This window comes from Heloderma suspectum, chromosome 1 (genome assembly GCF_057233095.1).
Source record: "Heloderma suspectum isolate Gila_16-S chromosome 1, 16-S_ref, whole genome shotgun sequence".
Classification (NCBI taxonomy): Eukaryota; Metazoa; Chordata; class Lepidosauria; order Squamata; family Helodermatidae; genus Heloderma; species Heloderma suspectum.
The window spans coordinates 83,229,496-83,257,391 of record NC_139458.1 but is presented as its reverse complement, the minus strand read 5'-3'; the positions used below and the strand labels follow the sequence as shown (position 1 = coordinate 83,257,391).

The following is a 27,896-nucleotide window of genomic DNA, read 5'->3' as shown; positions in this document are numbered from 1 at the left end:
CTCCACCAATAGCCAACTCAGGACACAGACGACGAGGAATTCTTTCCGAGACTTTATTCCTTTATGACTCTTTCAGAATACTAATTGCTAGCGCCAAAGCAAGGAACAGCACTTCGGAAAGATAGCACAGTAGCCTAAGCTCCAGGTAAGGCAGTTGGTCCCCATTTGAAGGAGAATCACGGGAAGACCCTGAACTTATGGGCTAGGGAGAGATCCTCCCTCTTTCCCTTGGGTCCTCGGGACACGACCACTGTTTGCGCGCCAAACGAGCGCTACGCCTCCTTTCCGCGCCCTCCATCTGTCATCGCTCCCTGCGCCTGTGCCAAGCGTCCAGCAAGTCCCCCTCCAGTGCTCTCTCACTGCCAGGGTCACTATCTATCCCAGGAATGCTGGCAGGAGGAATCTCTGCCAGCTGCTGTGCTTGTGAGAGATGAGTGAGCTCCTCTCCCATGGATTGCTGTTCCTCCTCAGAATCAGAACTGCTCTGGGGCTCTATTGGCTCAGTTTCCACCCTGACACATATCAGCCTGCCTGCACTTTAAGATCAGAAAGAGAGGCCTTCTCTGCAGTGGCCCCACCCACACCTTCTCATTTGCCCACCCATGAGAGCAGTCAGGTGGGTGAAGACATGTGAGAGGTCTTCTCTGCAGTGGCCCCACCCACCCCTTTGGAACAAGCTGCCATCAAGAGGTCCGCCATGCTCCGTCATTGCAGACTTTTAAGAAGGCCTTGAAAACATATTATTTTACCTTGGCCTTCTATTGATATGACTGCTACTGTTGTTGCTGTTAACATCATTGTTGGCTTTAACTGTTGTTTTTATTGTTGGCTTTTATTGCTTTTATGTTTTTAACATTTTAAATATTTTAACTGTTTTTTATTGTTGTAAGCCGCCTTGGGAGGGCTTCTGCCCTGAAAGGCGGCCAAGAAATATTTTAAATAAATACATACATACATACATACAATAAAAATAACAAATAACAAATAAATAATACTCTCTTGTCACAAAGCATTCTCTTACTCTTAAGGAAAAGACACAGCATATAACCAATGGCAACCCGCAGCTGTCTTATGATCCCAGAGAATCAGGTGGAAAGATAAAATTAGTAATCTGGGATAGAATTCATCTTTCTTTACTTTTACTTCCCTTTCCAAGCAGCACTCTGATTCACAAGGGCTTTCTAAACAAAGCAAACAGACTACTATTACTACCAAGTTCTTCATATAAGAACAAAAAGATTTTTTCTTCCCTACTGCATTTGGTATAAGCCAAAACTACATGGAATAAGCAGCCATCACAAATATCCTAGGCTCCTGGAAACAGAGGAGATGCCTTTAAATAGTTAGAGGTGAGAAGGCATGAGGAAATTTAGTTCACAATAGGTCACTAGGTATTTAGTTGCATCTTCTACAGTTAGAGGTGAGAAGGCATGAGGAAATTTAGTTCACAAAAGGTCACTAGGTATTTAGTTGCGTCTTCTACTTGCTCAAGGGTAGAAACGTATGGCAGCATTTCCTTCTTAGCCCACAATGTACTTGCACGCTTAGTTTTTTAAGGGCGCAATCCTACTGAGATAGTCAGCAGCCTCCAAAGTCAGAGGCTGCTGAATATCCAATGCAGGGCAGCCAGAGCACAGAGGTGATACTCACTTCCGTGCTCCAGCTGCCCTGCATTTTTGGCTAGACAGGTGATTTTACCTGTCTAACCGTGGTTTTGGGGAGGGGGAGGGAAGGAGGCTGGGACGCACATAGGAAGCTTCATAATGTGGCTTCCATGGTCTTCTCCCCATCCCCAGGACCACACTTTCCCCCCATCTCCATGCTGATTCCAAGCGCAGAGATGCAGCCAGCACAGAGAGAAACACGCCGGCTCCAAGGGGGCGGGGGGGGGGCTGGTTTCTGGCCTCTGAAGTCAGAGCCCTTTTTCTGACTTCGGATCCCAGAAACCTAAACATCCTATGGCCCTCTAGACAGTGTCTACTGGCCATAGGATTGCTCCCTAATTTGTGTCCAAATTGAACCATTGTGAAATATAGATATTTCTATACATTTCATGATGGTTCAAGTAATGTGGTTTGGCAACTGAGAATACCTTCTAGACTCAAACACTCACACCTTCACTCAACTTCCTAGTTTTCTCTAATCAAATCTCGCATGACATCCAAAGCAGCAAACTATAGTTAGCACCTTGCGTCCAAACCAGTTTGCAAACCCACTAAGCCCTCTTAGTTTGAATTCAAGGTACGAACTGTATTTTGCCAATTAAGACATAACGGCAAACTATGATTAGTGAAAGGGAGGAAGTAGAGGATGGAATCCATGCACAGGGGTGGAAGGAGGAGCACAGAAGTCTGCAGGGTTGCTTCCAATTACCAATCTATGGAAGCATCACATCAGAATTGAGCCAACGTGTAATTTAAAACATGCTATCTTTTTGTTTTTTTTACTTTGGGTGTTCACATGTAAACTTACAGAAGTGCAGGCACTCCAGGGAAAAATCGTATTTATAAATTATTTATATTTCCCTTCGAAATTGCACATGCTGGTTTGCACAATCTTCAATGTTTGTTGTACAAAAGAATGCAAAAAACAGAAAAGGCTGCCGGCAAAACAAGCTACTAAGATTATTACACTATGAAAATATAATTCCAGCTGCACAGAGAGTAGGAACACACAAGTCCCAGGTACTCAAAAAGCCTGGTATAACCTTGATTACTAGGACTGCTCAAATTACGCTCAATCTTTGCATTTTATTGTCCTAGACAAGGACTGCCGTAGAGGATCCATTCAAGCTCTATTCCATCTTGCTGATCCACCAGATGCTTTGGTAAGCTCACAAGCGAGGCATGAAGGTAACAGCTCTACCATCTTTGTTTGTCCCCCCCAGAAAGTGACTGGAAGCAGTAGATAGATCTTCTATGAATTTGTCTGATCTACTTTTAAAGCCATCCAAGCTAGTAACCGTCACCACATCACGTGGCAGTAAATCCCTTAAGTTAGTTATGTGCTGTCTGAATTATTTTATTCTGTCTGTCCTAAATCTCTTATTGATCAACTTAAGTGGGTGACCCACAATTTTATCATTATCAGAGAAGAGAGGACAGTCTCTCTAACAACTTTGCTCACCGTTCTGTAAACTTCTGTTTAGCTATGACTGGGTTCACACAACCACCGCAGCCCACCTTGGTCTTTTGTAGGGTTATTTGAGCATTACAGCCCCTGTCGGCCAGGTCCAGACTACAAGGCAAACTATGGTAACCCCCCGCTGGGGGTTGAATATTCAAAATGGCCACCAGCAAGCACCATGACCATGCAAACCAGACCATGTGTTTTACACAAACAAAAATTCTAAGAGGAAAGAGTTGTCTTTTGCAGAAGCCATAGTCATTCTTATTCGAAGGCTTGTAGTCCCACCTGTTCAGCAATTGTAATCCTAATAAAGACTTTCAATCAGTTTATGTTGGATAAAGTCAGCCCTCTACATTTTCTGTATCATCATCAAATCCTTTTAAAAAATAATCTCTGTTACTTTGGCTACCGTCTAATTCTAAATTAGGTATCTAACTTAGTGTCAAATTCACATTTGAGTTCTTTAGGAACTCTCAAAGATAGTACTATTAAGCAATTCCAAACTCTTAATTTGTCAGCAAGTTCTTAAAGTTCATCCTTTGCCACCTCTATTTGACTAGCTCTTCAGACCTACATCATAACCCTGAAATATAACAGGCTACACACAAAGACAGGATGTACTGATGTAAATTAGTTATTTAAGTCATGATTTAAATCACCAAAAAAGACATTTCAAACCCTTTAGATTAAGATCAGAATTCCCATTTTGTAATTCATGTATTTCCAGAATAGGTGTGGTTGCTACGTTGTTTCTAGAACAATGAAGCAGACCGCTTTCCCCTATATATACACCCATCCAACCTTTAAGATCTTTAGAGGATGCCTTGTCTGTTAATAGAATATCACCATGTAAAATCTTGAAAGCAGGCCTTCTCAGTTGTGGTGCGCACCCTTTAAAAACGCCCTCTACTGTGCGGTTTGGGAGGCAGAAAACGTGGTATGTTTTCTCCTAAACGCTTCCTAAAAACACACTTGGTTACATAGACTTTTTCTGGTTTGTAAGTAATGGTCTCATGATGCTGCTCCATTGTACTGTTTTTTGCATTGTTCCTTTCTTTCTTTCTTTCTTTCTTTCTTTCTTATTACTGTAGCTGTATTTGTTTTTAATGGTGTATTTTAAACAGTGGTTTTTTATATTTTTACATGTAAACCACTTTTTATGTTTTTATTATATTAAGTGGTATATGTATTATAAATAATACATGAAAATGTATCAGTTGCAGCTAAATAGCATCTTTCTACTACTTAGAAGCATACTCTCAAATCCCTCACACCTTTTGCATAATTATAATTGGTGGGAGGCAAGGGGACAACTGTGAAATTGATCCATTTCCTGTCTCTGTATATGAACAAAGGTACTAAGCAAATCACTTCTTTGAAGGCTAAAGCCAGGTCACAAAGAATTACAAAACTAATTCCATGAACAAAGAAGGTTTTAGGGTTATTTTTCCCTCAAAAAGCAGCCTCTCCCCATCATGCCATACAGCTAACTGTTTCAAAAGCAGTTTGTCATGTCAGGGGTATAAGATATTTTGAAGTAAAATATATATATATATATATATATATATATATATATATATATTTATTTATTTATATCCACTGTGCTAGCTCAAGCCTCTTACATAACCCTAAGCAATTCTTTGGATCATACTATAACTATCCAGAACTTTCCAGAAACAAGAGCTGAAAAAAGCCAAATGGGCTTTTGATCAAGGATCATAGATTAAATTCTAAGAGATTACAAGTGTAGACTTTTATACTTGTATTAAATTAAGATTTCATTTCATAAGCTGGATTTTTAAAAGAGAAACACTATAATTCAATTTGTAAACAAAAATTTAAAGTATTTTAAAAAAAACAACCACTGTTTTTTGTTCACGCTGCTCAGAGATTTCATTTTAGTTTGCAAGAACACTGGCAAAATACACTGAGATAACAGCTAGAAAAAAATAAGAGTATCTGCAACAAAGGCAAACGACTGAAACCCTTGCAGATTGCGAAAACACATGTCACACAAATAAAGTGTGAGGGGAGGTTAAAAAATCAACCAATAATCAACCAGATGTTCATATTTTTAAAGAATCGGACAAATGTGTAATTCAAGAACAAACTGAATAACTTATTTTGACAAGTGTATTGTAAAATTTATGATCTTCTAAAATGTAAACATGCCCAATCCCTTCTCACGTCCACTGTGAAGTTTACACATTAGTCTACTTTGCAATGCTACAGTTTCAGTTAGTTTCCAGCACCACATAGCTCAAGATAAACTGCATTTTGTCCATGACTAGTGTATCCAATACTTATTTTTGTTTTGCTAAATACGTCGAACAAGATCCAAAGTGTTGGCTGCCCACACTTATTTTCACACATGAACATTTTTAGCAGTTCTCTTGGTAGCTGGGAGGAGACATATCTTTAGAACATGTGTTAAAAATATACCCGTTTCCTTACCTGTTTCTCACTCAAAGCTGTGATTTTGGCTTGGAGTTCATGAAGCTGCTTCTTCAGATCAGCATTCTGATTAGAGAAAAAAGTATCTGTGAGAAAGCTATTCTACTCATTAACATAGAATAGTAGTAGTAGAAGTTAAAGAAACCCTAAAATAGGCTATAAATAATAAAGCATTTATAGACTGTAACAAATCAGATGTCTCAACAGTGAAGCATGTTTGAACTGCTCAGTGTTAACAATGGTATAGTGGCTCTTTTCAATGCTCATGGACATTAAAAGGCTTAATTAATGAGGACATCCAGGGGTGCTTTACAATATGCTCTATGGAAGTGTTTTTTTCATAACACACACTGCACTAAAGAAAAAATGAAATTATTTCAAGAGATAATTTTAACATAAAACCACCATCCCACCTCCAAAGGCTACTTCACACTTGAATGTTTTTCTCCCCAGCATGTGTGTCTGCTGTGTACATGAAGTGAAAGAAATAAAATAAAGGGAATTTGAATGTTAAAGTTTTAGTGGATACATATGTGTTATGCATATCCATTAAATCTGAACATGCCAAGTGCCTCCAAATGAGCATCACTGCAGATTTCATTCTTTAGGTCTGGGACAAGGTGACTATACCAACAAATAAAGTTAGTTATCAAGCATACCAAATACAAAATTGGAATATCCGTCTCTAATTCAGAAGAATGCTTTTAACAGTAGTACAGCAGATAGTGCCTTTCCAGCTCTCAAGTATTTGAACAAGCTACAATTGCTACAGTCATCTTAGTATTGCATCATGTATGTGTTTAGCATATAAATGCATATTTTATGAACTTATTGGCTCAGTTGGCATGTAACGATCAATTATAGATTAAACAATCCAGTTAATCTGGGCCATACAGCAGCGAACAAGCATGCTGCCTCCCACCAGCTCTCCAGTTCCGCTTTGCACCAGCTTTCATAAACAACCCAGGAATGCCCCGTTCCTGAGTTGTTTGATGCGATGTGTGAACCTGCAACTCTAGGTTGTTGGGACAAACAAACCAGAGATTTAACCCATGGTTGTTGCTGGGTTAAAAGTCTGGACTGTTTGTCCCTCAACAAGCAAGACTTCTGGGTTTGCATGTCTCATCAAACAACCTAGGAACGCAGAGTTCCTGGGTTGCTTATGAAAGCTGATGCAAGGGAGAAGTGGTGAGTGCGCGGGAGGCAACATGCTCACTTTCTCCAGCACAGCCCCATCAATTCATGGGGTAAAGAACCCATGAACTGATGTTGCGTGGGAACCAGGTCATACACATCATCCTAACTTCTAGAACTCGGCATTATTTCTATAGTAATGTATACCTTTCTCATTTCTAACTACTATGAACTGGTAGCTGCGCAAGTTACATGATGCTGATATTTACTTAATCTTGTGTCATTACCTTGCCAAGTAATATAGGGTTAGTTCATATGTAACTATGGTTTGGAGCTGCATGATCAAGCCTCATGCCCATGCACTGCTCCCTCCATTTGCACACTCTGCTTACTTTTACTTCCTGGTTTGCAGCAAACCATAGTTTGTCATCACAGCCAAATTGGAAACTGCAGTTTGCTGCAGTAGTAAACTACAGTTTCACACGAACCAGGAACTAAGCAGCGCATGTAAGAAAGCAATCCTATGTCCCCTAGAAAGTATCTAGGGGACATAGGATTTTTCAGTTTCAGGCTCCAAGCTTGTAGACAGCGCTACAAGCTTGGAGCTGGAAAATTGCACTCCCCACCCCCTCCCCCTTGTAGCTGGCACTGACAGAACTGCGGCAGCTCCCCCTCCGTGCCTGTCCATGCCTGTATGGAAAGGGTGAAAATGGCGTTTTCCCGGGGGTGGGGAGGAGACCCCAGAAGCTGTTTTCAACAGTGTCTTATGGGTCTCCAGCCCCGTTCTCACCCCTTCCTCGCAGCCCCACCCAAAATAAGGTATCTGCGGCAAACTGCAGAGCAGCCGTAGCATGGAGGGAATTCTCTCTTCAGCTGCCCTGCATTGGATAGGCAGTAGCCTCCGACCTCAGAGGATTGGTAGGATTGCACCCTAAAGGGATGAGGGCATGCCAGCATCCCCTTTTGCTACCACAACCCTTGGAGCCACATGGTATTATCAACAGCACTTGGGTTTCCTCAGGTCTGTCATTGTGAAGGCAATATCTGCCTATAAATCTGATGTTATTGCATGAATCACTTTGAGAACCGTTAAACAGCTGAAAAGCAGTAAACAATATTATAAACTAAATAATAATAAAAAAAAATAAACCACCTTCTTCCTGGGATGATTTGCAAGAATCCTCTTGTAAACACAGCATCGACAGAACCAGCCCCGCCAAATATGGAACTATCAAGGCTATATACTCAATATATAGTTTCATACACTTTTCTATTCCACTTTGGAAAATGTATTACAACTTGTATTACAACTTCTTGTATTACAACTTTAAGAATGGTATGAAAAGTGTGAACAAAATGTATTTTACCTGTGGATCCTGCTTCATTTGGGCAACCAGTTTCTAAGAAGAGAAGACAGAGTCATTAGTATTTTCTATGGTGTATTGAATGTTCTTCAAGGGTACTTTATACAGTGTCCCTTGGCTAAAGCTAAAGATTGAATCAGGGGTTATCATGCTCAGGAATAACTTCAAATATTGTGTGCATCCATATAACCATAGCTTCTCATAAAACATGTTGTCTATTACTATCACCATTATACACATCTTTATGCTACTAATGGGGATGGAGATGGAAGTTGCTAAAAAAAACTCTAGCGGGGAAAGTCTCTAGGAAAAAAAGAAACTTAACTCATCTGAGTAGTCTAATCTAATAGCTGTCACCACGAACCAGTGCCTTCTTCGCCCACTGCAATGAGGAGCACAGATAATCACAAAACTATTTGTTTATACAATCAAAAACTTTAGAACTGCTTGTGTGTGCTCTTGGTGGATGCAACATGAGAGAGTTATGTTAAGAAGAAACTTTGCTGCTTCCCTGAATAAATGGTAAGAATCATGTGAGATACCCTCCAGATTTATTCACTGTCTTGTTCCTTCAGTTCCAGCATTGTTTGTATTGTTTGCATTTGCCAAGACAAAGAGAAGATCTCAGGAACCAATGAAGATTAGCAAAAGCTTTTATATTCTTTCATACTATTTTATATTTTACATTGTAACATTTTAATATGTGCCTGGGAAGTCCATTGAGCAACTCAGGGGGTTGGGGAGGCGCCACCATAACTGTGGTCACAGGTAGGGGGAGGTATGGCGTTGGGGGATTAACAGGCCAGCTGAGGAGAATTGGGGCTAGACACCTTATGGCTATCCCCTCTTCTGGTTCTTCCCCCAACCTGACGGTTCCTGGCGGACTTACCAGTTTGCCCTCAGGTCTGGTGGTGGTGCTGCTGCTGAATGCCAGGTCGGTCCAAAATAAAATCTCCCTCATCCATGATTTGATTGTGGATGAGGGGGCTGACCTGGTATGTATTACTGAGACCTGGCCGGGGGAACTGGGAGGGGTTACTCTCTCCCAGGTGTGCCCTCCTGGGTACTCAGTGCAGCACCAACACTGAATCAAGGGTCGGGGAGGAAGGGTTGCCTGGTCTATAGGAATTCAATCCCTCTCTCTAGGCTTCCTGCTCATTCGAGTGCAGATCCTGAGTTGGGTACCCGGGACAGATTAGGGATTCTGTTGGTGTACTGCCCACCCCGCTACCCATCAGACTCCCTGTCTGAGCTGACGGAGGTGGTCTCAGACTTGGTGTTGAGGACCCCTAGGATGATGGTCCTGGGGGATCTCAACTTCCATGCCGAGGCCACTGTATCCAGGGCGGCTCAGGACTTCATGGCCACCATGACAACCATGGGGCTGTCCCAACACGTCATCGGCCCAACACATATAAAAGGACACACGTTTGATCTGGTTTTCTCGACTGGGCAGGAGGATGGTGATCTGAAATTGGAGGAATTAACATCTGTCCCTTTGTCATGGTCAGATCACTTCCTGTAGAGGTTTAGACTCTTGGCAGCCTTCCCCCTCTGCAAGGGTGGGGGACCTATTAAAATGGTCCGCTCCCGGACGCTAATGGATTCCGATGGATTCCAGAGGGCTCTGAGGGATTTTCCTGCTAGTATGGCTGGTGCTCCTGTTGAAGCCCAGGTCGCTCTGTGGAATGCAGAGATGACTCGGACGGTTGACACGATCGTGCCCAAGCGCCCTCTCCCTCTGAGCAGAGCCCGGCCAGCTCCTTGGTATACACCTGAGCTGAGGGCAATGAAGCAAGAGGGGAGACGGCTAGAGGAAAACTTGTGCTGAGGTGCTCAAACTCAGGTGGAGGAAAACTCGTGCTGAGGTGCTCAAACTCAGGTGGAGGAAAACTCGTGCCGAGTCTGACCAAACATGGGTTAGAGCACATTATCGAGCCTACTCTGTGGCGGTGAGGGTAGCAAAGAGACAGTTCTTTCCCACCAGCATTGCATCTTCTCAATTTCGTCCAGGGGAGCTTTTCCGAGTGGTTCGTAGCCTGTTACAGTCTGGGCCAGAAAGAGAGACTGTGGAACCCTTGGTTGCATGCTGTGACGAGTTTGCACGGCACTTTGAAAACAAAGTCGCTCAGATTCTCCATGAACTGGACACCACGATTATTACAGTTCCATTGGTAGAGGTGTTCAGAGCAGTCTGGTCCAGTTTTATTGGATGAGTTTCAGTTACTGAGGCCCGAGGATGCGGACAAGGTGCTTGACCAAGTCCGACTGACCACTTGTGTGCTTGCCCCTTGCCTTTCATGGTTTATTAAATCACACAAGGAGGGGATGTCTGGTTGGGTCCAGGAGGTAGTAAACTCCTCTTTGATAGAGAGTAATCAGACCACTCCTGAAAAAGCCTAACCTGGACCCAGAGGATGTTAACAATTATAGGCCAGTGGCCAACATCCCCTTCTTGGGCAAGGTGCTTGAGCGGGTGGTTGCAGGACAGCTCCAGGCACTGTTGAATGAAACGGATTATCTAGATCAGTGGTTCTCAACCTTCCTAATGCTGCGACCCTTTAATACAGTTCCTCATGTTGTGGTGACACCCAACCATAAAATTATTTTCGTTGCTACTTCATAACTGTGATTTTGCTACTGTTATGAATCATAATGTAAATATCTGATATGCAGGATGTATTTTCATTGTTACAAATTGAACATAATTAAAGCATAGTGATTAATCACAAAACCAATATGTAATTATATATTGTGAAATATTTATTTCTAATTACAAATAAATGAAATTTTGTCTTGAAGCATGGTGTAGCATGGGTAACAGTCTTAATATAACAACCCCAAATGCCTGCCTGAAGAACCATGTTTTTAATGCGTGGTGGAAGCTCATTAAAGAGGGGGCATGGTGGAGTTCCCTAGGGAGGGAGTTCCACAGAGTGGGGGCCACCACAGAGAAGGCCCCCTCCCTTGTCCTCACCAGCCTAGCTGTCCTGGCTGATGGGACAAAGAGAAGGCCATCTGAGGCTGATGTTGTTAAGCTGCCTGTCTGGTGTTGCTGGAGGCACTCCTTAAGACAGGCTGGCCAGAACCATATATGGCTTTAAAGGTCAAAACCAACACCTTGAATTTGGCCGGGAAAACAGCTGGTAACTAGTGCAACTCCATCAGCACCAGAGTGATGTGATCATGCCGGCGGCTGCCTTTAATCAGGCAAGCCGCCACGTTCTGTAACAGCTGCAAAATCAACCTTCCCCTACATGGAGCTTTCCAGATATGCTGGGCTACAACTCCTATCGGCCATGCTGGCTGGGGATCATGGGAGTTGTAGTCCAACACACCTGGAGGGTGCCAGGTTGGGGAAGGCTGGTGGGGACTGGAGTATTGGACTGGAGAGGAGCAGACAACATCTACAACTTACATAACCCATCAGATCAGGCATGAACTCAGCTGGTGGTATTCAAGATGGTCAGAAAATAAGACACTTGGGTCGGGAAGTCCAAGAGCCTCCTCCTTGATTAGGTATCTCCCCGCTTGCTTAGGGATCTCGGTAGGATGAAAGACATCCTCTGTGGTGAAAGAGACTCACCTTCTATCTAGGCCACTTTCCCCAACCTGCTGCCTTCCTGATGTGCTGAACAACAACTCCTAGCATCACCAGCCTGTTCAGTTGGCCAAGCTGGCTGGGGATGATGGGAGACGCTGTGCAACACATTGGGAAGGCACCAGATTGGGGAAGGCTAAGCACCTCATCATATTCTCAACACATGGAAAAAGAGACTTTGATTGTTTATTATTTCATAGATTTATTTATCGCTTATCATATTTTTAAAAAATATCTCTGAGCAGTTAAAGATGTCAGGAGTGGGGGCTTTGGAGAAAGGAGGTGGGGCTTCAGGAGAGAGTGAGCCCACCTCAACATCATCCTGCCCCCAGAGGTTGTCCCAGGAGGCAATCCGGCCCCTGGGGCCAGAATAGTTCCCCATCCCTGGACCAGAGTTCATTCCAACTCTGATGGTATGATTTTATCCCTCTGCATCTTTATGTTCTCCTACCAGTCTTTTCCTTTTCCTTCTCCCTTACTCCCTCACCCCACACCTTGCCATTTGCTTTGTGTCATTGCTCCCTTAAAAAACTGAAAGTTACTATAACACTTTATAAACTAAAACACACACAGCAGTTGGAGGCAGATGGTCTGATCTCTGGCGCACAACCCACCAGGGTGTTCCCCTGTATGTGCCCCACACTGAAAGCACTTGCACTTTCAATGGGGCTTGTGCAGGAGCATGTCTTGGTGGGTCAGGTCCCATGTTAGCATGAATTTGGTAGCAGGAAGAATTACGTTTGGATTTTCTGCTTCAGGCAAAATACCTTGGTCCTGCCCAGGAAGTGAGCCCCGCTGTCAGTTCAATAGGGGCTTACTCTCAAGTAAGCTTACTCCCACATAAGCACACATTTAATTGCAGCCTTAATGACACCCATAGCCCACTCACCCCATTTGACTGCCTCTCCAGTGTTCCCTTCCAACAGGGCCATTTTGCACATGCCCAAGACCTTTGCATATGCTCAAGAGGCCCACTCTGCATCTTCTCACAGCTGCAACTCTGCACACACTCAGAGACACCGTTCCTCTCTTTAAGTAAAAGGCCAAGACAGGGGCAGGAAGCCAGGCAATAACTTCAAAATCCACAGCTGGGCAATTGGGCAACTCTGGATAAAATCCAACTAAAGCCCTTCTTAGAGTAGACCCATTAAAATGAACAGGACTTAAAACCGTCATGACTACCTTGGAGTTGGACTCGATGGCCTTATAGGACCCTTCCTACCCTACTATTCTATGATTCTATGAACGTCAGTCCCATTCATTTCAATGCGTCTACCTTAAGTAGGGCTTTAGTTGGATTTTACCCAAAGATTTTGGGCTTCTTTTGACGGTTAACCTCGAAGGGTTGGCTCAGGACTGACCTCCTCATCCTCATCCCTATCCCTATCCTCTCTCGCCTCCTGGATAGGCCCGTCTCCGGAACTCTTCACATGGTCGGAGGCAAGCCCGGGGCCTGTTGCGGAGCCTGCCCACGAAGCCTGCCACGAAACCCCGCCGGTCCCGTCCAGCGCCTGGTGCCCCTCCGAGCTCATCCTGGAGCAGCGGGGCACAACAGCGGCACCTTTGTGTAGCGAAGAGACGAGAGCGAGGCGAGACGGGAGCGGGGTGGCGAGGGAGAGAGAAGCTGGTGGAGATGGGCAGAAAAGCTCCCTCGGTGGCGGCAGCTCGCCGTCGGCCCGACGCCTCCTCCACTCACCGTCGGAGCTGAGCGTATCGTAAGTGTCACGCTGGCGAGACGCGCATCGCGCCCCATCGGAGCCGCCGGGCTCACTGTAATCCACCCAGCTGAGCCCTTCCAAGTTGTCGTAGTGATGGTCTAAGGCGACCCCTGTGAAAGGGTCGTTCGACCCCCAAAGGGGTCGCGACCCACAGGTTGAGAGCCGCTGATCTAGATCCATTTCAATCAGACTTCAGGCCTGGTTTTGGAATGGAAACTGCCTTGGTCACCCTGTGGGATGACCTCTGCCGGGAGAGGGATAGGGGGAGTGCGACCCTGTTGATTCTCCTGGACCTCTCAGCAGCTTTCGATACCTTCAAGCATGGTATCCTTCTGGATAGGTTGTCTGGGTTGGGAGTTGGAGGCACTACACTGCAGTGGTTCCGCACCTACTTGGATGGCTGATTCCAGAAGGTGGTGCTGGGGGATTATTGCTCTGTGCCATGGCAATTATGCCATGGAGGTCCATGGGGCTCTATTTTATCCCCCATGCTGTTTAACACCTACATGAAACAGCTGGGGGAGGTTATCCAGAGGTGTGGGCTGAGGTGCCATCAATATGCGGATGACACCCAGCTCTACCTCTCTTTCTCATCAAACCCAGGTGAGGCAGGGCTGTTCTGAATCAGGGCCTGGGCACGGTAATGGACTGGATGAGGGCCAATAAACTGAAACTCAATCCAGAGAAGACGGAGGTATTGTTAGTGGGTGGTTCGTCTGCCCAGCTAGGTGATATTCAACCTGTTCTGGAGGGCGTTGCACTCCCCCTAAAGGATCATGTTCGTAGTTTGGGGGTGCTCTTGGATCCAGAACTGCCACTTGAGGCACAGGTGAACTCAGTGGCATGGAGCACTTTTTATCAGCTTAGGCTGGTATACCAACTACGCCCTTATCTGGACAGAGATAGCCTAGCTACAGTTATCCAAGATCTGATAAGTTCTCGTCTGGATTACTGCAATGCGTTATACGCGGGGCTGCCTTTGAAAACGGTCCGGAAACTTCAGCTGGTCCAAAATAGGGCAGCAAGATTGTTAACGGACTGGCCAATTAGCTCATATTACGCCAGTACTTTTCCAGCTGCACTGGCTGCCAGTCCATTTCCGGGCCTGATTCAAAGTGCTGGTATTAACATTCAAAGCCCTTAACGGCTTGGGGCCAGGTTATCTGAAGGATCGCCTCCTCCCATATATGCCTGCCTAGACCTTAAGATCATCCTCGGCGGCCCTTCTCCATGAGCCCTGCCAAAGTAAGTGAGGTGGGTGGCTACTAGGAGGAGGACCTTTTCTGCTGTGGCACCCCAGCTGTGGAATGGGCTCCCTAGTGAGGTTTGCCTGGCACCTTTATTATATACTTTCCAACGCCAGGCAAAGACCTTTTTATTTTCCCAGGCATTTTAACATTTTAGCTTTCTAGAGTTTTAGCTTTGCTGTTTTAACTCTGGATTTTAAATCCCTGCATTGCTGCTAGGTTTTATTCTGGTTGTATTGTTATACTGTGGTTTTAATGTTTTATATATTTTATATTGTTTTATTGTTTGCTCTTTGGTTTTAATTTTTGTGAACCTCCCAGAGAGCTTTGGCTATTGGGCGGTATAGAAATGAAATGAAATAAACCCAGAGCAAAAGCTTAATGGAATTTGACCTGTGTCAGATTTGCCCAAATTGTGCTTTTTCACAATGCCATCTTTATCTTATTTTTCTTTTTTCCGGGGGGTGGGGGGATCACTACCTCATTCCCTTTGCCCTGCTTCTTTGTGTTACTTTTTGTTAATTAAATTGTTAGCCAGAGGGAAGGGCCTTATTATTGCTGTTAATTGGCATTAACAACAGCACCAAGTACTTCAGTGTTTTTAAAATAATACATGAAAAACAATAATCCTTTAAGAATTGGGACAAGATTAAGCTTCTTGCTTTGTGAAAAACAATATCACATTCTTTGGGTACTTTCTGCCTGCTTCTCTACACACTTGCAATGTTGAAAAAGGTTGAACATTTTTAAAATATGGCAGTTCAAATACCAAGTAGTATAGGATGCTAGGCAAGTATTTCTTCCATTGCAAATATTATCTCTGACTTCTTGATCCTTGTCTTGAAAGGAAGCTTGTTCATTGATTTTAAAAGACTTGCTTAGGAATAAGTGTGTAGTCCTGATAAGTTACAGGAGATAATGGCTCAAATAGAGATATGACTTTCTTGTGTCACTGTCTTCATGCTATCAAACTGTGTCAAGCTTGTCCACAATTGTCTGCAAGAATCTAGATTTAGTCAACCAAACCCATTTGAAAAGAACCACTTATAGCAGGGATGGGGAACCGCCAGCTCATGGAGGCCTCAGACAAGGCCCCTCCCCAAACCCCTGCTCCTCAGTGAAGGTAGGGGTCAGGAGAGCTACTGAGCCATGGCCTCAGTGAGTATTCCTCTAAGCCATGGCTCAGTCAGCTTTGCTCCTCCCTTGCCTTCTCTAAGCAGGGAAGGGGAAGGGAGGAGTGAAGCCAGCACACGATTCAGCCAGCACTTCAAGGATCAGCTCCATGAGCCACTGGCTGAGTCTGCTCCATCTGCCAATCACCATCCCAATGAGGACGGCAAGCAATGAGCAAAGCCAGTGTATGATTTTGCCAGAGCCTCAAGGAGCAGCTCCTCAAAGCACTGGCTGAGTCCTATGAGTGTGCGCGTGCATGGTGAATGCTTGTGTGTAGGGAAGTGCGCCAAGAGAGCATGCCATCAAGGGTGATGGCCCTGCCCCCCAGCATGCTTATCTTGAGCCAAGCTGAAGCCAAGGTACCTCAAGCTGAAACAGGTACCTCACACTTGACGTACAGCATCCTAGGCTTTCAGAGGATCAAGTTGGTTGAGATGCTGTATGTGATGCTTGTGAAAACAATGCTAATAGTGATGGGATTTGTCTAGTCCATGCAGAAAAGATTCTTTGCAAAGGTGTGTTTGATGAATGTACGAAGTCTAATGAGTCTTCCACAAATACACAATTCTTTACATATTCACCTGCAACTAGGTCCCGCTATCCTCAGTGGGTCTTACCTGCTCTGTCTGGGATATATGAGTTTAGGCCTTCTGGGCAATTTGCAGTTTTCCAGGTGCTGTGCAGAACGGTCATTCGGAACAGTCTAAGGCTCAGTAAAGTTTTAGGTGGAAGCCCTGCCCACCCCCTCTGCACACCCCCTCTGCACACACTCCAGGCATGGCTCCTAGCTGCTGCTCAGTTCTAAGTCCACCGCAGTGGAGGAATAACTTAAGTGAGAGGCATCGAAGTGTGGAGGAAGATGGCTTGTGTGAGTTCACAGATGAGCACATGAAAAACCTCAGTGACAGATAAGCAACCTGTCCTTCTTTGAGGTCTCTGTGACTCACACATATGGGTGACTGATAACCAACGAACACACTGGAGGAAGGAAATGGGATGCCAAGATGGTAGAGAGGACTGCCCTGCCAAAAGCTGCATCTGTACAAGCTCTGATGTCCAAGCAGTAGTGCTTGATGAAGAATGAGCCCATGTTGCAGTGCTGCACAGCTGGGGAAGTGGCCCCTAAGAAAGACAGGAGACAATGCCATAGCCCCAGCTGAGTGGCTGAGGACATTCAGGGGAGTCAGAAGGCATGAGAGCTGGTAAGCGAGGAGTATAGTCAACACTACCCATTTAGAGAAGCATTTTGGAGTTAAAGGTTATCCTTTCCTCAGACCCGAGTGGCAGGTTTGGAACAAGGGGAGGTTTGGAACAAGGCCATACATTGGAGGTAGAACAAGAGAGTCCTCCGCATGTCTAGCGAGCAAAGCTTGGTCTCCAACAGTGAGAAAGAACGTGGAAGAAATGTTAGCAACATGATATCCTGAAACAAATGAAACTGCGACGCCACTTTAGGGAGAAAGGAACAGTTTCAGGTCACAAAACCACCTTATCTCTGTGGAATGTCAAAGCTGGCTGGTGGTGGCACAGAGCTCACCTGCTCTGAGTGCTGAAGTAATGATGGTGAGGAACGCTACCTTCATAGTAAAAAATTGTAAGTCAGCTGTAGCTATCAGTTCAAAGGATTTGGTGTTAATTGCACCAGTACCACTGAGAGGCTCCATGCCGGGAAGAGGTAAGCAAGTCCCTTAAGAAAAAGGTTGACATCCAGATGCTAGTAGAGGGAGAAACCCTCAACCTTGTCATGATTAGCTGAGATAGCTGCCAAGTATATTCTCAGGGATGAGAGTGCTAGACCCTTAGTTTCAAGATTAAGAAGGAACACATACTCCAAAAAAGGCACAAGATTTGGGACTCTGTCCTGTTGGCATAAGAAAGGCTGAAAACACCTTCCACTTAGTGGTGTACACAGCACTCATAGAAGATTTGGAGGAGGCAGTTATTACCTCCAGTATCTCCTTGGAGAACTGCTGAGGTCGCCCAGACTCCAGGCTGTGAGTCAAAGGATTTAGAGATCGGGGTGTCTGATCACCGCTGTTCGTGGTGAGGAAGATCTGGTCTCCAAGGGAGATGGAGGAAGCTGTGGTCAGAGAGAAGGAGCCACATCATGAACCACAGTTGCCATGGCCACCACAGGGTTATTAGAATACAGGGAGTGTTGTCTTCCTCTACCTTGCTCACATCATATGATGAGAGAGAAGGCATAGTTTAGAGTGCCCATTCAACTGAGGAGAAAGGCATCACCCAGAAAATCTAGATTGTGGCCTGCCCTGCTGCAGAAGGGTTAGGCATGTAGCAAAGCAGACTACCCATAGGGGTGCCCCACACCCTGAAGAGGTGTGATGTGATGTCTGGAGACAGCTCTTATTTGTGGGGTGCGGTCCCTGACCTGCACACAGATGTTTTCATCTTGCGGACATGGTCCAAAGTCTCATACATGGATGCACTAAAGAGTCCTTCTCCATCAAATGGGAGGCCTTCCACTCTAGATCCCAGCTCCTGGTTAACTCTTCTGTTCTAAGCTAGGAAAGATGTTGGAGTGATATAGTGGCTGCCATAGCCTTGGAACCACCATCAGCCATATGCTGGGCCATATTGATTTGTTGGCTCACCACTCTGTGACCTTCGCCTTGAAATATCATCACCAGGTTTTCACGTCTTCTGGGAGGTAGTCAAAGAAAGTTGCCGCTTTCCCCCCATAGAAACTGATGGTTGCCATGCAAACTTCATTGTGTGCCACTCAGAGTTCTAAGGCCACAGTGGAATAGATTCTACACCCCATTGAATCCAACTTTCTTCCTTCCGAGTCAATGTGGGCAGAATGGGGCTTCTGCCTAATCTTAGAATGGGATGCCTCCACAATTATGGAGTTAAGTATGGAATGTTTAAAGAGGAAGGAGCAGTCTTCCTAGACCCTGTATATGTTCTCTATCTTTCTGGATGTAGGAGGTATGGTGGAAAGCTTTGTTCATGACTATTTGATGACATGTAGAAGAGTAGGGAGCATGGGAATGGTGATACAGGGAGCTAAGCTAGGCTGCACCCCTTGAAGAATCAGATGAGCTTTGATCTCTAGAACCAAAGATTTCACCATTCACAGTATCTGCTCTGCACAGGGCCCTGACATCATCAGAGGGTGAGAGGGGGGCTTGATTCCCCACAGTGGCATCTGGAGAAGATGTGGAGACCACTTCGGGTGAGCAGGAGCAAGAGTCAGAGCAGTAATCGTTCTTTCCTGAGGAAAGATCCTTGTAGCACAGCTCAGTTGGTGGCTCCAGACTGGTAATGGGTGATGTCTGGATAATCAATGGTTGTAGTGTGGTAGATATCAGTGTCAATGACTCAATTTCCACAGCAGTCAACATCACAAGTAGTAGCATGAGGCATCTCTTTTCCTATAGTCATGATGCCAACATGAAGATGAGTGATGCCACCACAGAGGTAATATGTTTACATCTTGCGGCTGGCTGGCTGAGGTGACCCAGGAGAGCCAATACCTGTAGGAGAAGGAGAAGCCACCATCCAGGGAAAAGGGAGTGCCTGCTGCTGCTTGCTTGCTTGCTTGCTGCTGCCACCACCACCACCATTATCAGCACCGCTCTCTTCTGTGGACTTCTGCCTGGACAGAGCTACTGTGGACTTCTGCCCGGCAGACAACCATTCCCTGCAGGACCAGGCCCCCGGGTACTGAACCAGCTGCTGCGACAACCTCCACCTGTCCCTTCTTGGAAGGAAATATATAAGCTGGCTGGCTGAGGTGGTGGGTCTGCCACTGGCAGGAGCAACTCCACCGAAGGGAGCAACACCAACGCCCCTTTGGGATGCTCCTTCGAGGAGTGATGAGGGCAAGGGCACCACCTCCTTCTCCCCCCCCTGTTTGTGTACACTTGGTCCCAATTAGAGTTACATTATTTACTCTCTCCACTGATTTCTATTGGGGGAGAAGTTACCATCATCCATAAGGATTCCATCTCCATCATGAGGAAACCCATCCATCCTAGCACCAGTTTTGAGGGTCTGTACGTTGTGTTGGGCCAACAACACAGAACAGGTATGCTGCTGGTGTACTGCCCACCCCGCTGCCCAGCAGTCTCCTTGCCTGAGCTGGCTGAGATGGTCTCAGAGGGGGTGCTGGAGAACCCTAGGGCAGTGGTTCTGGGGGGACTTCAACATCCACACCAAGGCTATCCCGACAGGGTATGCTCGGGGCTTCATGGCAACCATGACAATCATGGGGCTGTCTCAGTACATCACTGGCCCGACACATGTGGCAGGACATATGCTGGACCTGGTTTTTGCTGTTGGGTGGATGAGGGATGATCTGGTGGGGGGGGGTTCAACAACCCCATTGTCATGTCACATTTCCTTGTGAAGTTTGGTTCGGCAGTAGCAGATCCTCCCTGCAGGAGTGGGGGACCAATTAAGATAGTTTGCCCCCATAGACTTATGGAATCCGATGGATTCCTGAATGCTCTGGAGGATTTTCTGGCTGATAGGGCTGGTAATTCAGTCAAGGCCTTGGCCTCACTATGGAATTGTGAGATGGGAAGGGCCATCAATACAATCGCTTCCAAGCGCCCACTCCAGTGCTGCGGAGACCATAATTCACCTTGGTTTACAGAAGATCTACGGGGAATGAAACAGGCCGGATGACAGTTAGAGTGCAGGTGGCGCAGGTCTCGGAGCAAGTATGATCGAAGATTAGCAAAGACTCTTCATTGTGCCTCTTATGCAGCAGTGAGGATGGCAAAAAAACCTTATTACACGTCTATCATCACATCCTCAAATTGTTCTGAGTGGTGAAGAGTCTGTTGGGATCTTGCTCGGGCTCAGAGAAATTGGGATTGGAACCCTCGGTCATCTGCTGTAATAAATTTGCTAGACACTTCATAGAATCATAGAATAGTAGGGTTGGAAGGGGCCTACAAGGCCATCGAGTCCAACCCCCTGCTCAGTGCAGGAATCCAAGTCAGAGCATCCCTGACAGATGGCTGTCCAGCCTCGTCTTGAAGGCCTCCAGTGTGGAAGAGCCCACCACCTCCCTAGGTAATTGGTTCCACTGTCGTATTGCTCTAACAGTCAGGAGGTTTGTCCTGATGTTCAGCTGGAATCTGGCTTCCTGTAACTTGAGCCCATTATTCCATGTCCTGCACTCTGGGATGATCAAGAAGAGATCCTGGCCTTCTTCTCTGTGACAACCTTTCAAGTATTTGAAGAGTGCTATCGTATCTCCGCTCAGTCTTCTCTTCTCAAGGCTAAACATGCCAGTTCTTTCAGTCTCTCTTCATAGGGCTTTGTTTCCAGTACTCTGATCATCTTTGTTGCCCTCCTCTGAACCCTCTCCAGTTTGTCTGCATCTTTCTTAAAGTGTGGTGCCCAGAACTGGACACAGTACTCCAGATGAGGCCTAACCAGTGCTGAATAGAGGGGAATTAGTACTTCCCGGAATTTGGAAGCTATGCTTCTATTAATGCAGCCCAAAAGAGCATTTGCCTTTTTTGCAGCCACATGACATTGTTGGCTCATATTCAGCTTGTGATCGACAACAATTCCAAGATCCTTCTCGCTTGTAGTGTTGTTGAGCCACGTATCCCCCATCTTGTAACTGTGCATTTGGTTTCTTTTTCCTAGGTGCAAAACTTGGCATTTATCCCTATTAAATGTCATTCTGTTGTTTTCTGCCCAGTGCTCCAGTCTATCCAGATCACTTTGAATTTTCTTTCTGTCTTCCAAAGTATTAGCTATCCCTCCCAATTTTGTGTCACCTGCAAATTTGATCAGCATTCCCTGCACCTCCTCCTCCAAGTCATTAATACAAATGTTGAAGAGCACTGGGCCCAGGACTGAGACCTGCGGTACCCCACTTGTTACCTCTCCCCAGTTTGAGAAGGTCCCATTGATAAGCACTCTTTGAGTCCGATTCTGTAGCCAACTGTGGATCCAACCGGATTGTTGTTTCATCTAGCCCACTTTGAGCTAGTTTGCTCATCAGGATATCATGGGGCACTTTCTCGACAGCTTTGCTGAAGTCGAGGTATATGATGTCTACAGCATTCCCACGGTCCACAAGGGAGGTTACTTGATCAAAAAATGAGATCAGATTTGTCTGGCAGGACTTGTTTTTGACAAATCCATGTTGGCTTTGAGTAACCACTGCATTGTTTTCAAGGTGCTTCCAGATGGATTGCTTTATCATCTGCTCCAGAATTTTCCCAGGGGTTGATGTCAGACCAACTGGTCTGTAGTTCCCAGGTTCCTCCTTTTTACCCTTTTTCAAGATTGGGGCAACATTAGCCCTCCAGTCATCCGGCACTTCCCCCGTCCTCCATGATTTCTCAAAGAGAATAGACAGTGGTTCTGAGAGCTCTTCTGCCAGTTCCTTTATTACTCTAGGGTTCAGTACATCTGGCCCTGGAGATTTGAACTCATTCAAAGTAATCAGGTGTTCCTTGACCATCTGCCTATCTATCTCAAGCTGCAATCCTGCCCCTTCAGCCTGTATTTCGCCTATGCCAGGAGGGTCATAGACCCTCTTTTGGGAGGAGACTGAGCCAAAGTAGGAATTGAGCACCTCTGCCTTTTCTTTGTCATCTGTTATCATTTTGCCATCCTTATTTAATAGCTGAACTACCATTTTTTTCCTCTGTCTTTTACTATGCACGTAGCTGAAGAAAGCTTTTTTGTTGCTTTTAGCATCCCTTGCTAACCTCAGCTCATTCTCAGCTTTGGCCTTCCTGACACCATCCCTGCAATTCTGTGCTACCTGCCTGTACTCTTCCTTTGTTGCTTGGCCTTCCTTCCACTTCCTATATGTGCTTTTTTGTTTTCGGGTCATCTCTAAGCTTTTTGTGAAGCCACATTGGCTGCTTCTGTTGTCTTCCTTTTTTTTTTTTCTTGTTGGAATTGTTTGTGATTGTGCCTTGAGAATTTCCTTTTTTAAAAGCTCCCACCCATCTTGGACTCCTTTTCTCGTTAGCATCGCTTGCCATGGGACCTTATTGATCATTGTTCTGAGTTTATTAAAATCAGCTTTCCTAAAATCCAGGGTACGCGTTTGACTACACTCGGCTTTTGTTTCCCTTAGAACCAAGAAATCAAGTGCAACATGGTCACTTTCCCCCAGAGTTCCTGTAACTGCTACTTTATCCACTAAGTCATCTCTGTTGGTTAGGATCAAGTCAAGGATAGCCAATCCTCTAGTTCCTTCCTCTACTTTCTGTAGGAGGAAGTTATCCGCCACACAAGTCAGGAATTTCCTGGAGGGGCCATGTTTTGCAGAATTTCTCTCCCAACAAATATCGGGGAAATTGAAGTCCCCCATTACTACATCATGCTTCCTTAAAACATTGGCTATTTGCTTTTCAAAAGTTTCATCCTTGTCTTCTCCTTGGTTGGGTGGCCGGTAGTAGACTCCGACCACCAGGTTTCTTTTATTCTTTGCTCCATTTATTTTGATCCAGATGCTCTCGATGGGGCTACCAAGCTCATCCTCCTGTGTTTCTGGGCAGAGATATGTGTTTTTCACATACAGTGCAACCCCACCTCCCTTTCTGTTCCTCCTGTTCTTTTTGACCAAGTTATATCCTTCAATTGCTGTATTCCAGTCATGAGAGTCATCCCACCAAGTCTCAGTTATACCTATCAAGTCATAATTTCCCTCCATATAAATTTCATAATTTCCCTCCATTCGAGGAGAAAGTCGCTCGTATTTGCTCAGAACTTGACACTACAGTGACTTCTGGAGCCATGTCGTCTTGGTAGTGACCTGCAGAGCTCCACAGGTTGCTTATCTCAAACAGCTATGAAAAGGTTGAGAAACCTTTTTAAATTCCCCTGGAATTAAAATGGGAATCTTTACAGTACCATCCGGTTGAAATCTTGGCAGAACAGCTGCTTTTGCACTGCAGCAGAAGGGCTGCAATCTAAGGTCAGTGGCCGGAGTATCATCTACTGAATGCTGTTTGAAACTCCTAGCAATTAGGAGACTACAAGACTGACAAGTTCCAAAAAATATTTGTGAATTTAAACTACCAGCAATATCTGGGGACTGGCACTTAAACCTAACTAAATGTTTGTTTTTTCTGTTTCTGCAATTATACTTGCTTGTTGTGCTTCTGGAAGTGGAGGATGGCAGTATCAAAAGGAAAAACAAAAGGTCTGTGAATGCCACCTACCCCCCGCCCAACTGCTCCCCCGGCAAAGGGTTCTAGAAATGCCAGAGGTGAAGAGGAGTTGCTAGCTTTGATAAAAATTATGTCTTTTCAGCTATCAGTGCAGTCAAAGAAGCCTTAAACAATCCAGGTCTCAATCACTGCCCTCCAAGGGGCTGTGGATTTAATTAATATCTCTCTTCAAAAAATGGAAACAAAGGTTAATGCGCTCGAAGATCGAGTTATTGCTCTGGAAACTGCTATGCAAGTGTCTCAATACTTTGTCTGCTCGAATTTCCCAATTGGAGGCTTCTACATGCAGAGTGAACCTTCATATTCTTGGTATTAAAGACTTGGCTGCTGATGTATGTTTGGCTGAATTTACGGATAAACTTTTGCATGAGTTATTGGTTTTGCCATCTGATGTTCTATTGGATATTGGGCATGCATATCCTGTTCCTGGCTCAATACGTGGCACTAAAGGGACTTATGGGACTGTTGTTGTTCAGTTTTCACGAGTTTTTACAAAAAATTATCTTCTGCGTCTGGCAAGAGAACGAGGTGAGCTAAGGTGGGGACCAGCAAATGACAAGATTATGCTCTTTCCTGATTATACTAAAGAAATTGCTGACAGACGGCAATTCACCAAAGCGAGAAGTTTGACAAAGCAAAATAACCTGCAATAGTATATTAAATATCCTGCTACATTTTGCATTCTTTTTGAAGGCCAGATGAAAAAGTTTTTAAATCCTGACACAGCCAAATCATTTCTCAGTGATGTTAACATTAAAACAAGGGAGCCAACTTTCTCAGCCTCCTGAGTTGGAACTTAGCTATTTTTACTGTTCCTCTGAAGTCTTGTTTGGGGTTTAGCTGACAGGATGTCTGGGAAGTTTGCTAGATTAAATGTTTGCATATTTTTGTTTTCTTTCTCCTTTGTGTGTTATATTGTATGTGTGTATGTGGGAATACACATATAAATACATTTTTAGATATTTTAGACTTAAAATAAATAAATGGTTTGGTTTTATTTTTTATTTTTTACTTTTTATTTTTATCCTTTTGTATCCTTATGTCTTCTTTTTCTTCTCCTTTTTTAAATTATCATTAATATTAGTATTACTATCATTATTATGGGATTATGATTATTATTTCTTGTTGGTTAAACTTTTAATGTTTACTAATATGTGTCAATGGAATGATAATATATGGTTAATGGAAATGGATGGTTTGCTCCCATTTATTTGCTATGAGACTGAGGTTATAACATTGAAAGACAAGGCTCACAGTTTATGGAGCAGCGGATTGAAGACTTAATAATACCTGCAATGTTTGGAAGAGTGCTGTATAGGTATAATTTGCAATTGGACTTCTACTTGGATATTTGGTTTACTTTCACTTAAGCTTACATATAATCTTTTGGTTTTCTTTCTTTCTTTCTTTCTCTCTCTCTCTCTCTCTCTTTCTTTCTTTTGCTTTCCTCATTTTTTTTCTTCCCCAGAATACTGTAATGTTGGAAACTGTAGATTTTGACTATGATGTTGGTATTGTTTATTTCACTTATAAAAAATAAAATATAGATTAAAAAAAAATAAGAACTTGACACTACAGTTACTGTAGAGTCTGGGAAGGTGTCCAGTGTTCCATCTAGTTGTGTTTCCTGGGATCAGTTTCAGCCTAGTGATGTGGACAAGATGCTTGAATCAGTCTGGCCCACCACATGTAAGCTTGACCCTTGCCCATCTTGACTAATACAATCTAGAACGGGTGGATTGGCTGGGTGGATCCAGGGGGTGGTAAATGCTTCACTCTGTCAGGGGGTAGTGCCTTACACCTTAAAAGAGGCTGTAGTGCACCCTCTCCTGATGTTGACCTCCCTGGACCCAGAGGTATGTGAGAACTATTGCCCCATTGCTAATATTCCCTTTTTGGGCAAGCTGTTTAACCATGTGGTGGCTGGGCAGATGCAGATGTTCTTGGAGGAAACTGATTATCTGGACCCATTTCAGTCTGGTTTTAGGCCACGGTAAGGCACTGAAAAGGCCTTGGTTGCTCTGACTGACAACCTACTCCAGGTGGAAGACAGGGGGAGTGCTACCTTGTTGGTCTTCCTGGATTTCTCAGTGGCTTTTGACACCATTGATCATGGTGTCTTACTGGATCTGCTCTGCGGGATGGGAGTTGGGGGCACTGTGCTACAGTGGTTCCACTCCTACCTGCAGGGCCAATTCCAGAGAGTGGTATTGGGAGATTCCTGTTCTACCTCATGGCTATTAAGCTGTGGGGTGCCACAGGGTTCTAGTCTATCCCCCATGCTATTCAACATCTATATGAAGCCATTGGGAGAGGTCATTAGGAGTTTTGGGGTGGGGTGTCACCAGTACAATGATGATACTCAGCATTATTTCTCCTTGTTGTCGGAGGTGGCTGAGGCAATAAAGGTGCTGGACCAGTGCCTAGAGGCTGTAATGGGCTGGATGAGGGTCAATAAACTAAAGCTAAATCCTGACACGACAGAAGCTCTGTGGATTGGTGGTACCCGAGTCCAGGAACTGGGTGAGTGACCTGTCCTGGACGGGGCTGCACTCCCCCTGAAGGAGCAGGTACGTAGCTTGGGAGTACTCCTAGAGTCTGTGGCCCGGAGTACTTGGGGCCAGCTCCAGATGATCTGCCAGCTACCACCTTTCCTGGACAGGGATAACCTAGCCATAGTAGTACATGCGCTGGTAACTTCCCGATTAGACTACTGCAATGCACTTTATATGGGGCTGCCCTTGAAGACGACTTGGAAGTTGCAGCTGGAGCAAAATGCAGCAGCTAGACTGCTGACTGGAACATCTTATAAAAATCGTATAACACCAGTTTTACAGGGATTGCACTGGCTGCCAATATTTATTTATTTACAATATTTAAATAAAATTAGATTTTGGAGTGGTGAACAACACGGTAAAAGAATAAAACAGCAGGTTAAATATGCTTCCGGTCGGAATTCAAGATTTTGGTGATGACATTTAAAGCCCTAAATGGCTTGGGACCTCGATATTTGAGGGAGCAGGTCTCCCTATATATGCCTGCCCGAGTCCTGAGATCTGTTGGAGGGGCCCTCCTCTGCATCCCACCAGTGCGAGACATACACTATGGTGGGACATGGGAGAGGGCCTTCTCTGCTGTGGCACCCTAGTTGTGGAATGCCCTCCCCTTGGAGGCCCAATTGGCACAGACATTGGTCTCACTTTGGTGCCAAGTAAAAACATGGCTTTTTACCAAAGCTTTTGAGGGTTAAATGCATTCCCTAAAGTAGCACACTGTTTTAATGGTTTTATTGTTTTAGATTTTAATTGGTATTAGCTTGTTTAATGGCTTAATATGTTTTTAACTGTTTAAATTATGTATTGGCTTATACTGTTTAAATTTATTTTATCTGTACACTGCCCTGAGATCTTAATGATATAGGGTGGGATACAAATGTTTGACAGACAGACAGATATGCAGTGACCAGGCATAGTAAGTGTGCCAGTGATCATCCCACTGTATGTCGCAGCGGTGCTGGAGAAAATTCCCTGATGACACGGATGATGTTGGTGAAGTTTCTCAGTACCAAGGAGATCTGACCCCCTTGAGAGTGACACCTTCACGAAGATGGTATTGAATAGCAGTCCCAAGGGGTAGGCTGATAAGGTCCCATGAAGCTTTGTTCCCTCGATTCACCCTTTGACACTGAACACATACTCTGGATGTCGTCAGAGGAATTACGATCCTGAGGAAGCTGTAATTTCCCCAGAAGAGGTGTTGGGGACCAAAGACAAGTTGGTTTCAAGACTGTAGGTACTGGGCTGACTGCTTCAGTACCAGTGTAGTTGTTGGTTCATCATCTGACTCAATACTAGGTGCAGTCTTCTGTTTCTTGTTTTTCATTCCTGGTGGCT

The 27,896-nt window shown here is 44.8% G+C and overlaps 1 protein-coding gene across 4 annotated transcripts in view; it reads right to left on the bottom strand.

Moving 5' to 3' along the window:
* Nucleotides 1-27,896, bottom strand: part of PHF21A (PHD finger protein 21A) — a 228,779-nt gene that overhangs the window by 130,120 nt on the left and 70,763 nt on the right. For all 4 annotated transcript variants that reach the window (XM_084850563.1, XM_084850573.1, XM_084850583.1 and 1 more), the window contains exons 4-5: nt 8,085-8,117; nt 5,584-5,649 (exon numbers count right to left, since the gene is read on the bottom strand). In XM_084850563.1, the coding sequence (XP_084706689.1) occupies nt 5,584-5,649; nt 8,085-8,117 (99 nt within the window). The remainder of the gene's footprint in view (nt 1-5,583; nt 5,650-8,084; nt 8,118-27,896) is intronic.